We start from the raw sequence: 15,650 nt of genomic DNA, 5'->3' as shown, positions 1-15,650 counted from the left end.
TGCCAATTTTTATAACTTTAAAATCATAACTTTTTAACATAATTATGAAGTAATAAGCCCATATAGGTTTTTTGCCCCTTCCTGCACCTACTTTTTAATGTATTGTTTATAACTGTATTTTTGCAATTTGCAAAGTGCAAAATAAAAAAAAAAAAAAAAAATCTAAACTCTAACTAGATATCTAGCATTACCTGTGATAATGCTAGTGTGAATTCTATAAGCTGAATTTGGCTGCTGAAGATGCTAGTGCTGATAGCTGAAGATGGTGAAATTGATAGCTAAAGACGCTGAATCTGACGGCTAAAAACGCTGAAGTTAATAGCTGAAAAGCTGAAGCCGATAGCCAGCTAAAATATTAGCTAAATGCCAAATTAGCCTAAAAAATTGAAAGAAGCCTAAATTAGCCAGAACAGCTAGCATGTTGCTGAAATTTTTGCTAAACTCGAAAACAGCCTAAAATACTGAAAAAAGCGTAAATTAGCCACAACAGCTAGAATGTAGCTGAAATATTAACTTCAAAACAGCATAAAAATCTAAAAAAGCCTTAATTAGCCAAAACAATTAGCATGTAGCTGAAATGCTGGCTGAACTTCTAAACTTTAAAATTGACAAAAAAAAAAACTAAAGAAAGCCTAAATTAGCCAAAACAGTTGGCATGTAGCCGAACTGTTAGCTAAACTCCAAAATGGACTAAAAATAAAAAATAAAGCTTAAATTAGCCAAAACAGCTAGCATGTAGCTGAAATAGTTGCTAAACTCCAAAATAGCCCCCCTCAAAAGTAGTAAATGCCAAAATAGTCCAGAAACTTAACTTTATTATGAGTAATGACAGGCAGGAATATTATTCCACAATATATCAAATTAAAAGTTAAATAACTTTCAATATTTTACCCTGTAAAACTATATTTAGTAAAAATTATACAGGTTAGAAATGAGCACAAAATAACATCGGATAAGTAATAACAATAAAATAAAATGATCTGGAGCGCCAGATAGACTTACCTGGAGGGCCGGATCCGGCCCCCGGGCCTTGACTTTGACAGATGTGCCATACAATATTTAGACAAATCATTCGAGTGTATTTTTTGCGGCACTGTGTGAAGCTTACCTGTTTCGAAGCAGAGATGTTGCGTTCACCCTCTCCTCCAATCTCATTCCTAAAACAAGGGCAGCTAAGAACCAAGTCGTTGCTCTTGTCATCGCCTGGATCCAGGGCGAGGTTGGTACTGTTCCCACTCCCCAAACTGTCTTTGCTCAACTCTTCTTGTGAGCCGCAAGGCGAGCCGTAAGCTCCGCTCTGATTGGAGGACAGAGAGGATGTCGCTGAAGCTGATGCGGCGGCGGCAGCTGAGGCGCCGGTAGTCGTGTTTTTGCGTTTGGCGCCCGACTGCCGACTATGGACCGCCTCATTGAGGTCGAAAAGTAGCGACTGGACATCAAAGTGAGCGAAGCCTTTCTGACACACCCACGGTTTGGGCGGGGGTCCACTGTCATCCCCTTTCCCACCGTCTTCGGCATCAGAGCCGGTTCTGGAAGTATCCCCGTCCACTTTAGCACTTCGCAGCTTTCGAAATATGGACTCTCCACCTGTCTCTGACTTTGACCTTCTCTTTAAGTGCTTCTCGCGTTCCTTTAGCCGACTGGCAGGACTTCCTCGGGCTGGACCTAAGGGTCCATCTGGTAGGTCCAGGGCAGCTTGTTTTATTGGAGCCACTGTGAGCAGTTCTGTCAGCCTCTCTGGAGCCGGGCTTCGCTGATCCGGGGCTTCGTGGGACTGATACCCCTTCAGCATGTCAAAAAAGCTCTCTCCTGACACCCCGTGTTTGTCTATAGACGAAGTACTACCATATTCGCGATGCATTGGCGTCCACCCAGAGAAGGACCAGCCCTCATTCCCTTCCCCGTCCAGCTCGCTGATGGTTATGTCGCTGTTACTGCGCTGGCGGATGCGTCTCATCCCTTTACGAGGAGAACCAAGGTACCCGTCTGGCGACAGGAAGCGGTTGTCCTTCCCTTTGCTTTGCATCTTGTTCTTGAGCGTGTTGTGGATGTTCCGCAGCATGGAGGAATCTTGCGGGCTTATCAGGTGACCCAGCTTAGCTGATAGATTACTGTGGGCTGTGACGGCGGACACACTACCTCCTCCACCACTGCTGCCCCCACTACCCCCCATCCCTCCTCCACTTCCTCCACTACCCAGAATTCTCTCTCTGTCACCACTCCCCGACCCCGAAGAGCTGGTAGTGTTGGTAGAGCTGGGGGAGTCCGTCTCCACGGTGATATGCCAAACTCCCCCGCCTCCTCCATCTTTCCTGGGGGGCCAGTCGGCCACTCGAGCTCGAACCCCCATCTTGGGGACTCCTGGGTTGGTGCCGGTAGTCGAGGAAGAAGAGATGTGAGCGCTCTCGCTGCGGGGCGGCGGAGCGCCTCCATTGGGCAGTCGAAGGCGGCGAGTGTAGAACTCGTCGGTTGCTGGCACCGAGCCGCCGACGGAGCGTTCCGTCTGAGAGCGCTTCAAACTGGTCATGACGAAGATAGGAAGGGAGAAGGTGAGGATTGGGTGCGAATGGGTTCAGACGAGGGTTAACATTGTCCAATGGGCTAAAAAACGAGGATCACATTTGGCTCTGCAAAAGAAACAAGAACAAAACACGAGTCTCAGTCAATTGGATCAGATTAACAAAAAAAATACAGTAAACTAAATTAATTTTCTAAAAATAGACTCTGAAAATAATTAATCTGCACCTTTGACTGGGTAAAGCTTGATGGAAGGAATTGCTTTGATGGTGACCCTTAGGAGCTTAAATCCTCAAAATAACCACTGGAATCATGCCAAAAGAGATCTGAGTTCTTAATCCAAAGTGGAACCCAGCAACTGTGAGAGAAAGCAGCACAGAAGAAACACAGGATGCATCAGAGAAATACTTAAATATCAAAGAAAGGCAAGGTTCTATGTCAGGGGTCTGCAACCTTTAACGCTAAAAGAGCCATTTGTTCAGGTTTTTTACAGACCAGAACCCAACGAGAGCCACAAGATCCCATTTTATCATCACTTTTCTGACAATTAAGCATTTATTTATAAATTTAGCTTTTAAATCTTACAATAATTGAACAACAACAGTGTCTATATGTTTATATATATGTTACAGTTGTAACTTATTTTACTTTTGACAGCAGTGTACACTAGTTCCTTTCAAAATAAAACTCACTCTGCCAAAATAGAGCTTCCTACTGCAGCAGCTTTACTTAAATTAAATATATATAAATATATTATTTAAAAAAATAAACATTTTAGTAGAATCTACTTAGGAAAAAAAAACAACTCAAAACATGCAGATTAACCTGAGCTTGAAAATGCCTAACTCTAAATCATTTTCAATAATTTTAAACCACATTTGTTTAAAACTAAAATTACCAAAATAAAAAAAAAACATTTTAGAGACTTTTATTTGACAAACTATAAAATAAAACACAAATTTAAACCACATTTCTGCAGAATTTCTGACAGTGAATTCCACTTTTTTTGCGGAGATGCTTAACATGTTAAAAATCTAAACAGAAATGACAAAACTAACTAACTAATCTCTTATTTATTCAGTCATTAGCATTTTTCAGCCACAATAAAGGGATAAAAGAGCTACATGTGGCTCCAGAACCACAGGTTGCAGACCCTTGATCAATGTTTTATCTCGTTCAAAATGTTTAGAAACGATGTTTGTTTCTTCAATCAGCCTTGAGTGTTGTAACCAAATAATGTGCACTAACTCAACGTTACTGCTAAATTCTAAAGAGCTGAAACTGGTTTAGCAAACAAGTATTATGTCCTAACTTAGACTTGCAGCTGGCTTTAAAGACACACTCTGCTCATCTTTTGATTGATCAATTTTCAAAGGGTTCTCTGAGGTCTTTTGAATATGATACTGTTTTTAGGAAAAAAAAAGAAAAATATGTCATTTTCTAGGACATAGTTTCTGCAGAGTGGCAGTAAAGTGTTGGGCGATATGGGAAAAAAAAACTGTATATCACAGTATATATTATTTAATTTCACAATACTGATACTGTATATATCATGATATACCACCATAAAGTATATTATCAGTTTTTCTCTGAACAAAAACGTCATGACTACTTTTTTCAATTAACTGAATCGTCACAAATGAGAAACATTTTTTTAAGTGCAAAACAGTGTCAAGTTTCTTAGTAGGAAAACTCGTTTTAGCACAAAAGTTTAGCAATAAAAAAGAAATAGAAACGATAGAAGAGAAATGGCACAATAGACACTATCGTCATATCGCCCAGCACTACGGCAGTAGTTATTAGAAATTCCCCTCTGACCACTGCTATGGAGCAACCCCACCCCCTCTTCCCCTCCTTCTTGCAGAGAACTCTCTGTTTCTGCTAACTTACAGCCCCAACCAAACATTACTGGTGCAACAAAAATGTGGATCAACATTTCGTTATGAGCCACATTCCAGCCCGGACAAGGAGAACGAAGACGTACATGAATCTATTTGTCTGCTACTGGATGCATCAGAATGGAGCAGAGCAGGGAGCTTGTAATACATTATCTTCCTTATTTTTGTCTGCTCCTAATTCACAACAATTTGAATAAATAAATACTCAGAAAGGCAATTTTGAGCTTAATTTTCCAAAAATATGTCCTCTATTCTCAGAAAAATGCCTCAAGAACATGTTAAAAACACAGTTTCAACTCAAGTTGGTCTTTAAACACTCAATGTGACAGCCTTAGAACTTAAAAATTTAGGATTTTCCTTTTTTAATCAAAAGATAATACTTGTGACTTTTTGGAAATGAAACTTATGCTGAGAAAACTAAAAATCTAAAATATTCAGACTCCTTTGCATGAACCGCATTTTATTCTGAAAGGAAGGTAAAATATGCAGCTCAAAGAAATAGATCATTTTAGAGCCAACAAGTTTAATTGGGTTCCGATGTTAAGGTCACTACTTGTTTAGTCCCAGTACACAAATAATCTTGATTCATTACAAAAGAGTAAAAATGTGAATTCTAAGCAGCACTGTGAATAAAAACAGAACCTAAAACCACGTTGAAGCTTTTTAGTTTGTTTTTCTAGCTTTGACAAAAAGCAGCGATTATCTTTTTTTCTTTAAATGGTTAATCCTTCATCATTCATGATTTAAGATGTTTTCAGGGCCACTTCCTGCATTTAGAAATGGATGTCATTTTTTTAATTAGGTTTGAAAGAAGATGGGATAAAAAAAAAGGAGTGAGAGCTAAAGAAGAGATTTATGAGATGAGGTTTTACCTCGTCTTAACGTAGAAATCCTTTACTGTCATTTAAAGATGGTTCCCTATAATACAAGTTTGAACACATTTCCTCCAAACCGTTTAATCTAGTAAAGCAGATTGAAACTTCCTGACGAAAGGAAGAGAGAAAGAATTCCTCCAGCACATCCTAGGTTAATCAAGCTTTAGGGAATTGCTGTGCTCCTTTGTTGGGTTATATCATTAAAGCATCATAATTGTTAAAAGTTTTCTAAATGTAATTAAATTCTATTCACTCAGGCAGAACTGAGCAATAGATAAAATCAAATAGAAAATATCTCATTACTGCCGATAATAAGATGACAACATATTACTTCTGCTGGGAAAAATAAGGCTCCTGGTTCCTGGGTCCGGTGTTGTTGCTAAGCAGCACAGGTGTCGCACCGCTGCGCGACTGTGCATTGCACCAGTAAACAGTGAGTCATGCGCACCTGAAAATTACAGAGCAGAGGAGTCGAGCGGAGGGAGACGTTTAAAGGAACGCCATGGAGGGAAAAAAAAGAAGAGGGCACGGAAAGTTGAGTCAAAAGACTCTCCGAGCTGAATCGGAACGATCCAGTTCTTCCCTCCATTCAGGTCAAATTCCTCTGCATGGAAATACTTCAATGAGCTGGAGGTGTGTGTTTATGAACCGTTCGGAGCTTCAAGATGCACACCTTTTAGAAGGGTAGAATAAAAGGGATAAAAACAGGTAAAAGAGGGTTTTTTCTTTGTTTATGTTTATAAAACGGATTAACTCCTGTTTCTCTAGTCTACCATCAACACCAAACCGGCCAGTGAGTCAAGGCAAGTCCAGTCACGTCATGTACTTGCAATTCTGACACAACAATATGCCTCAATGTCTGTGTCGCGCTCACACCAGAGAGCCTAAAAGCTGACAGTTTAAGCTTTTTAGGAATGTATCAAGCAACCTGTACGAATTTAGGACAGATGGGTCACTAAAGGTCAAACAACGTGACTGTTCACTGGGCATGAACCCATAGGATCAAGATAACGACTAATGTTTCATCACCCTGCTCACGCTCTGCAACACCTCCAACCGTTTCTAAAGGTAATCGAGTATTCTAAATACGTGGACAACAAAAACAAAAGAAAAAAAGATGAATGAAATCCACTCCTGACTGCTCCTATGCTTCTGTGCACACGCTAATTGCTGTAGAGCCATTTGAGAGACAAACAAACGTTTATCGGATGAGGAAATGCCAGGCCAAGACAGAGGAAAGATAAGAAAGAGAAAGTAATAACCCAAACATTTTTGTCTTTGAAAGCTGCCAGGCAGCAGACCGTCGGAAGCGTAAGAGTTTCAGCTCGAAGCCTTTCAAAGTGCATTTGTAATTGTGTGGAAAGATAAATGCCGTTTGCTTTATTCCCCTCGCTCGCTCGCTTCCCTCTGCAGAGCTCGACAGAGAGGTGGTGCCGCTCCGGAGTCGGCTGTTGTCTTTCGCTCGAGTGTAAAATTGTTGAAATTGTGTTCTGTGGCACTTCTCCATCCTGAAGAATGACAGTGGAGGTAGTGGGAGGAGGTTGGAAAAATCCAGGGATTTACATGCATGGACCATAATCACAACAAACGGCTGTAACCGTTTGGTGGAATAAATCGATAAATATGCAGATCCTAAAAGCTACAATACAATTTAAAAACCTGACAAACGGTCAAAAACTAGGACGACATTTATAGGATGCATTTGAGCACTAGCAATAAGTTTACTGTACAGTCCGAAAGCAAACATTCATACATTAATGTAATTCAAATGGTTTTATGTCATTTTTCACCCCAAAAAAATCATTGATAGTTGGAAAGCAATCGTATTAAATTAAGACAATCTACCTTAAATGACTGAATACACTGATAAAAGGTCTGCTTTTATTAATTGACGTTGGTTTAAGAATGTGGAAGAAACTGTAGTAAGGTTAATGATGTAAATACTATATATACACAAGTCCAACAACAGAAAATCAGTCACTGCAGATGTAATTACAGTTAAGGTTTGAGATGTATTTGTGTTTTTAGTTCAGATCAGGTTAATAATTCTTCAAATTCAAACCATCTTTAGGAAGTTTAACTTGCCTAAAATGTACATTTATGAGATAGAAAGAAATAAAACCTTTAAACTTTTTATGGAATAGGATTTCTTGGAAGGGTATGAATGTACATCTCAAAAAATAAATTATTCTAGTCAGTCAATTCAAAAATAAATTTTAAGTTTTAGGTGGAATCATGCAATTTTAATCTTATTTACTGAGACACAGCCTTTTGGGGTTTTGTTACCTCGAAGCCATATTGTTAAAAAAAACAAAAAAACTGCTAAGGTGATTTCAAACTTCAGTGGGTCAGAAATGTATTTGTCAGTCACTGCTTCTGGGTTTTCTCTAATTTAAAACAGTGAGTTTGGTCTGTAATGTTTATCATCAATACACTTCAACTGTGAGAGGTGGAATGTAAAATGTAGAATCAAGGAAATCACATTATATTATTTTTCAAATTTCTTTTTTTTTTTTTTGCATAATGGTGCAGTAAATGAGTATTTATCTCCTACAAATAAGCTAGAATACTGTCACTCACAGACATGTACTTCTTTAAAGGGACCATAACTTAAGGCTTTCAGACTATATCCAAATATATGATCATATATTATCTTTGGAACACTAAAAAAACTAATTATTTATGAAATATGAGTTCTTTTTTGCTAGTTTTTTTTCTACCCAGAAGAAAAATGACTCGATTCCTGAGGCTCCGCCTGCTGCTGCGTGTTTCATGACGTCGTTCTACTGTCGGCTTTGTCTCCGGTTTTTTCACACGAAAACAAACTTTTTCAAAGATGGACGCACATACAATATATTAGCCTTTAGCGGCCCCGGGCATCACTACCAGAACACTCTTCCTGAAAGGGGCAGTCCTTAATCAGTGACATCAGCATGTGAGAACCCACTTGTTTTCATGGGTATGGGAGGGGCTGCTGCTGAGAACGCAGTTTGCAGAGGATTACTCAGAAATGCGTGAACGGATCAAAAATACCGCTTTGGGGTTCTTTATAGGGAGGAATGAACAGTATAATGCACTTTAAAGCTCAGAAAGTTGTTCTTTCCTGGTATGGCCCCTTTAGGAAGCTCTTCCATCTTCTACTGGTTACCTGTATGAATGTCACCTGTTGAATGCGTTATCTGTATAAAAGACACCTATCCACACCCTTAAAACAGTCAGAATGCAGCATAAAGTGCTCTAAAATTTCCAAGTAGATAGTACTTTGACTGTGGACTTCAGAAGACACAGTGGGCCAAGACCAGCAGATGACATGGCTCCCTAAATCAACGATTGATTGTACTTCCCACTTAAAGGAATTTGGATTCTGTGCCTCTCCACCCTTCCTCCAGAACTTACATTTCCAAATGAAAAATAAAATGTATGTTTTCCTTTAGCATTTTTTCTCTTCAGCCTGGGTAAGACCCTGCTGGGATTGTTTTGAGTTTTGGGGCCGCTTGACGGGGTGAAAGCAGCAGTTATAGCCCAGATCTGGTACTTGTCCTTGTTTGGTGAATGTTAATGCGTTGACTTCAGCCTTAGTCTACTCCTTAGTGTGCTAAACTTTTAAAATGGATGCAGTCATTCCTGTAGCTGGAGTACAATTTTCTTCCACTTCCATGTTTACTATGGATGCAGCACTCAGTGAACAACCAGCTTGTTTAGCAGTGACCTTTTGTGGCCGCCTGTGTCAGCGGCCGTCCTCTGGACATCTGTCATCAGCAGACGATGATAGTTTAATCTTCTAACCCAGACTGAGACCATTTAAAGGCTCACGAAACCTTTGCTGGTGTTTGAGCTAATTATCTGATTACAGTTTGACACCGAACATTTCCAACATTTCATTTTGTCACAATATTCTAATTTTCTGAGACACAAAATGCTGTTTTTTTTTTTTTTATCACTAGTAAACCACACTCTTCAAAACTACAAAAAAGATTGAAATATTTCAATATGTAATGTACAACTTACAACTTTAATGACTAAAATATTGATCTTTTTTACGAGTTATTTTAGACGATAAAAAAGAAATCTATGCCATTCATTGCTTTGACCTACAGTGTAAAAAGCTAGCCAGCAATTAAGTGCTGTTGATCAATAAGCAGGCGTAAGCCAAACAGAAATGATCTTTATCAAACACAAGACTGTATATGGGTCGCAGGAGCGCAGATGAATCAGATCCATACAGCCAATTGCTCCTGCTCCAAACGTATCTATTATTTATGTAAGCTGAGAAGCTTTGGGAGGGTGAAAACAACACGGTCGACGAGTGGAGACAATTGTTTTCCTCACTGCTATTTTTACAGTTTATAGATTCCTTTTCTTAAACTAGAAAAGTATTGGATGTAAAATCCCAACAAGTCAAAGACGTCCACTGAAACATTTGAATTTTGTCGTATACCTGCTAAATAGTCCATGTGATGATGCCATCCTTGAAAGATGTAGAAGACATTGGTACAGAATAGAAATTTTCCAAGAATCCCACTTGGACCAAAGACTAAAGTCACATGTGTCTGTACGGAAGTTTTTGGGTTGTCTGAGTTTTGTTGAGAATCGTACAGCCACCTCAAAGGAAAAATATCTAAAAATGAACATTTGTGCATTGTGATTAGAGTCCGAAGTCAGTCCTCGAGAGCCAGCCTACTGCTGGTTTTCCAGAATCCCTCCCTCATCTGCTACCGCTACTGGATCAGGTGTGTTTGGCCAATAAGGAGCTTCAATGGCAGGTTGGTTGGAAAACATGCAGGACACAAGGACTGACTTTGGACACTCCTGCTCTACAGGCTTACTGAGCGATTTACGACAGATATTTTGTCCAGGTCTCGTACAAGTTTACACACAGAAAGTCCATATAAAACCAAAAGGGCAGCGAAGAATCCTTTAGGAACTGCTGATATGTGCTGTCTAAAACAAACAAAAAAGGCTTCCAGCTTTACAAAACAAGCAAACAAAGAGAATAAATATTAATGACATGATCTCGAGCGTTGCATCAGTTTGGAAAAGTCATGTGAAAGAAGAAGGCAGGCTTGAAAAGTCTCCTAAAAAAATAAAGCAGCGTGTTGACAAATTTATTTCCTGCTTTGGGAGCTTTGCCTGCCGCGTCTGCTAGACTTGAACAGAATGTCAAGATGTTTATCCTTCCTGTTATTTTTCCGGACAGCCAGGTGTTGGAGCTGTTCATTAACAACTGCCTGAGGTGAGGCTGAACCAAAAAAAAAGCCAAACAGTAAATAAGGTTTTCAGTGAAGACAGATTATGTCCTTGACTATCTCTAATATTTTTATTCAGGATGCATCAACTAACACTTTATTTTTGGTGAGCCTTATTTGTCCACCTGTATCTAACCCTACAATTTAACTTAATATACTTTATTTTCTGCTTTGGATAAATACATTATACCGGTAGTTTAAAATTGACCTTTTCTAGTTTGTATTGTTACAGTAAAATCACTCAAATTTCCTGATAATTGTTGAAATTACAAAAATAAAGACATTGGTGCAGACCAGAATATTTGACTGTAGGGCTGCCACAATTAGTCGACTAATCTAATTTAATAGTCGATTAGTCCTTACTTTATATCATATGGAGTTAGAGTGTAGTAAAGTTAAAAGTTATAATGTCATTCTGCTAGCTTTTTGGAGTATTTGGGTTTTTATTAAGATTTTTTGGGCTAATTTTTAGTTTAGCTAATATTTCAGCTGCATGCTAGCTATTTTGGCTAATTTAGGCTTGTTTGTGTTTTAGGCTATTTTGGAGTTTGGCTAATATTTCAGCTGCATGCTAGCTGCTTTGGCTAACTTGGGCTTTTTTCAGTTTTTGGGCTAATTTGGCATTTAACTAATATTTCGGCTGGCTATTAGCTTCAGTGATTTCATCTACCAACTTCAGCGTTTTTAGCCATCAATTTCAGCATCTTCAGCAGCAAAATTCAGGTTACAGCATTCACACTAGCATTACTGCAGGTAATGCTTTATATCTAATTTGTAGTTAGTTTAAAGCTAATGATGGTTAAGATGTGTGCTTTACATCCAGTTTGCACAAGACCCTACTAGTTGGCTAATTGGAAAAAATAATCAGTGATTAGTCGACTATTAAATTAATAATTTGTGGCAGCACTATTTGACTACAGAAAGAGAAAAATGATGAATCTGAGCAGTACGGCCAGGGATAATCTGAGTACTTAATGGGAATTCTTCAACATAAATGTTGCCACAGATGTGGCATTTCCAAATATAAGAAGATTGGACAGTGAGGGAGAATTCGAGCCTCTAGGTTTAGAATTTCCCCATTTTAGAAATATAAAAATATGTTTACATAATAAATGAGAGTGGCCATACAAATATATATTTTTGTAAATATTAATATCAGCCCACACAAGGTTTTAAATAGACATTCCACCTCTCTGTTGCATTATAGTTCATTTTAATAACTGAATCCTAATAAGATTATTCATGTTTTTGACGTTTTTTAGGAAAACAAATCCAAAATACTAGCAATAAATAATAAAAGTTTCAAAAATGTTGGTGTAAATGAGGTGTAACGCCTCTGGAGATGACAGGTTTTAACTTTGACCTTTATTGTTCATTGGTCTCCATTCCTGACACAGCAAAGAGTGAATACATTGAAAGACATTTTGTAGGCAAATGGCTCAGACAGCAGCGACAAAAACTGCCTGATCTTCTGCAAGAGCCGCCTCCGCACCGCCGCAGAGAGCCCTCTAATCTGTGACAATCAGATGACGCTAAACAACCATTTTTTTTTTTTGTGGAGCTGGGCAGCAGTGCACGCCCCCTCCTCACTTCAACAACCACTGTAGACCCCGGCAAATAGCAGGCACTGCAGCAAAAAGCAGGCACACCAGTGAGGATGACAGAAATAGCAGAGTGGTGAATAATAGCGAAAAAGAGATGTGGTGTAATTAACATGTTGACTGGGGGCTGATGCACTGCTGAGACATAAAGTTAAAAAAAAGAGAAACAACTGTGATTTGAATAAAATGATAAAAAGGCAGAGAAAATACAAAATGTTATGAATCAACAAATTGTTCTGAATAAAAATGTTCACAAGCTAGAAGAGCTATAGAAACTCGTTACAGCGCATTGCAATTAAGGTCAGCCAAAAATGGGGGCACATAATGGACAAAAACAAAACTATACACAATAATTAAATGTTCTGGGTCTATTTCTTTAAACTGCTTAATGCAAAGCCCCCTTATGCAAGTGTTGGATTCCTATCAATCAAAATGACGCTTTGACGCCTAAAGCTCGGGTGAATCATTCAACCTCAGAAAGGAAACCGTGAATTATGGCCGTCGGAGGGGCGCTGCAGATTTCCAAAATGGCGCGGCTCTGTGTGGGCAACATGGAGAAGGAACAATACTGTAGTAAGAGAGGAGTGGGTTGGATGAAGAACGAAGAAGCCCAATCTTCAGTACTAGTCGAGGGCTATAGTGTTCTTTGGGTATTTTTGTTTATTGTTTGATCAAAGTATGGATATGTGACGCGTTGGGCATGCTAGAGAGAAATATTAGAAAAATATTTCAAAAATGTAAAAGTACTAATACTTTTTCACTGGGTGATGAATGCAGAGAGGGCTTTTCATGCAGTATGCCATGATGTTGGAGGGCTACAACATGCTAAACTGCATTTTGAAAACCCTCCTTAAAATGCAAGCAAACATCAGATGGACAAAATACTATAAAACAATCTTTAAATGTGTATCTGACTATATAGTTAAGAAAGGAAAACAGAAACTAAAAAAGCTTTTAGAATCGTGCACTTTTAAAGATCGTCCTTTGTTGTTATAACCCCAGAATACATGGTCATATAATATAAATATATTACCTTTCTGATGCAGACTATAAACTCACTATACAGTAACTGGACAATGAGCTACAGATTTCCTAAAACCTATTGATACCAAAGCAGGCAGGTTCAGGCATTCTTTAATTTTACACAAGACTCAACCAGATTCAAGAACTCTTCAACAATCTTTAACGGTTTCACTGTCTCATGTGCATATAATGGATCTAAACGTGCAAATACGTCTATTTATTATGAGAAGCAATTACAATGTGGAGAAGATATAGCCTTATCGCTTTTATTGTCTTTACTTTTCAATAAATATATAACTTAACATTTAAAGAGTAACCAAACAGGCCAGTTGAAGGCTGACTCCACCCACACAAAATTCATCTGTAATATCTCAATTCAACCAGTAGGGGGCAGCACACAGACGATTATTGACTATATTTTCAAGTATTAAACAATTTTATTTTAATTGACCAAAATTTGGCCACGACCAACAGACGGCACCTTTAAAGCCCTATTTATGGATGTCAGCAGACAAAAAAAGTTGATTTAGGGTTTGGTCACCCTTTAAACTAGATTGATATATATATATATATATCCATGTTTTATTGTCTTTGCTTGTTGTTACTGGTTGTAATACACCAATAAACCAAGACTGATAGGAAAAAATGCATACAAAAAGCAAACCTAAATTAACTTTTGTCTCATTTATTTACTTTTCTGCAGTTAAATTATTCTGAAGTTTCTCCTTTGTTGTCATCTGCCATCTTAAAAAAATAATAATTGAATCATAAACAGTCTAGGAACCCTGTTTAACCCCGCAGCTTACAGAAACACACTTCGTGCCAGCACTGGTGTTTTCCAAGGACGTTTTCTGCCATTCCTACAGGAAACACATCTCAGCCACTTCCTCCCTTCTCTCAGGAAGCGTACAGTAATTTATGGCCCAGGTGTGCCCAAGAGAAAGTTAAAACTTAAGTCTGGGTAAGCATGAACTTCCAAGAAGTAAAAGGAAATCCCTTTGAAAACGGGTTGTTCAACACCTTCAGCATAAAAAGTTTTATTACTTAAGTGTTACTCTAGATTAACACTTTTCTAAAACATACTCTGTTTACAGCAGGGGAAACACAAACGATTTTTTTTTACTTTTTTTAACCAGACAACTGTTTTATGCAATCAGTAGCGTCTTCAATCCACATGTTATACACTTGAGCATTCTCAGTGTTTAATCTATTTATGGATAAGTTAAAAATTTCAAACAAGAAATCCTATTACAGAGCTGCTATTGGCTGAGATGGAAAATACAGTTTTATCCAGATACGGATCCGGCCCGCCAGGTAATTCTACTTATTAATGGCCCGATGTTATCTTGCACTTATTTTTAACTTGTAATATATATTTTTATGGAGAGAAAAATATTGAAAGTTATTTAAGGTTTAAGTTGATTTATTCTGGAATAATATTCCTGCATTTTTATTATTCATAATTATGTTTAAAAATGTTAAAGCTTTAAAAATTGGCATTCTGCTAGCTTTTTTGCCTATTTTGGCATTTACTGTGATTTCTTTAGACTATTTTGCAGTTTTACAAATATTTCAGCAACATGCTAGTTTTGGCTAGTTGAGGCTTTTTTTCAGTTTTTTAGGCTAATTTGAAGTTTAGCTAATATGTTTTAGCAACATGCTAACTGTTTTGGCTAGTTTAGGCTTTTTTTGCTTTGTTTTGTTTTATTTTTTTAAGGATGTTTTGGAGTTAGGTTAATATTTACATGCTAGCTGTTTTGGTTAATTTAGGCTTTTCACATTTTTCAAGGCTAATTTGAAGTTTAGCTATTTTTTTCAGCTACATGCTAGTTGTTTTGGCTAATCATTTTTTTTTTGTTTTGTTTTTTAGACTAATTTGACATTTAGCTATTTTTCTGCTACATGCTAGCTGTCTTGGCTAACCATTTGTTTTTCTTTCAGGCTAATTTGGCATTTCGCTACTATTTTAGATGGCAAACAGCTTTAGCTTTCAGCTATTAGCTTCAGCATCTTCAGCTATCAGCATTAGCTTCTTGAGCAGCCAAATTTAGCTTTCACACTAGCAATTTTCCAGGTAATGCTGTATATCTAGAACATAATTATATTGAAAAAAATACTGTTTTAAAATTTTAAAAATTTAGTTTTAGTGTGTTCAATAAATGTTTATAATGTTCGGCCCGCGACCTCAGGTGTGATTTGGATTTTGGCCCCCTGTGCGATTGAGTTCGACACCCCTGGTCTAGTGTTAATATCTACACAAATATTTTATTTGTCAACACTTTCTGGACTCACACAAGAGTTAATAAGTCGGAGGAAGTAGTGGTCAGAGGGTCAGTAGTAAATTCTAATGCATTCAACAATGGGTGCCCATTAGCTTGAAGAGCACAAGCCGACAGAGACACAAATGTACTTTGATACGCCTCCTGCAGAACTGCAGACAGCCAAACAGATAGCAGCATTTCAGACAGAGACGGATGCTGACATGTAGGA

The 15,650-nt window shown here is 38.0% G+C and overlaps 1 protein-coding gene across 3 annotated transcripts in view; it reads right to left on the bottom strand.

Moving 5' to 3' along the window:
• sipa1l1 (signal-induced proliferation-associated 1 like 1) overlaps positions 1-15,650 on the bottom strand; it is a 79,182-nt gene that overhangs the window by 34,096 nt on the left and 29,436 nt on the right. For 2 of the 3 annotated variants that reach the window (XM_036210402.1, XM_024290808.2), the window contains exons 2-3: positions 2,746-2,875; positions 1,109-2,627 (exon numbers count right to left, since the gene is read on the bottom strand). In XM_036210402.1, the coding sequence (XP_036066295.1) occupies positions 1,109-2,527 (1,419 nt within the window). In that variant the 5' untranslated portion in view covers positions 2,528-2,627; positions 2,746-2,875. The remainder of the gene's footprint in view (positions 1-1,108; positions 2,628-2,745; positions 2,876-15,650) is intronic. The other variant, XM_036210403.1, reaches the window with a different exon arrangement.

This window comes from Oryzias melastigma, linkage group LG24 (assembly GCF_002922805.2).
Source record: "Oryzias melastigma strain HK-1 linkage group LG24, ASM292280v2, whole genome shotgun sequence".
NCBI lineage: Eukaryota > Metazoa > Chordata > Actinopteri > Beloniformes > Adrianichthyidae > Oryzias > Oryzias melastigma.
This window is presented reverse-complemented; position numbering and strand designations above follow the sequence as displayed.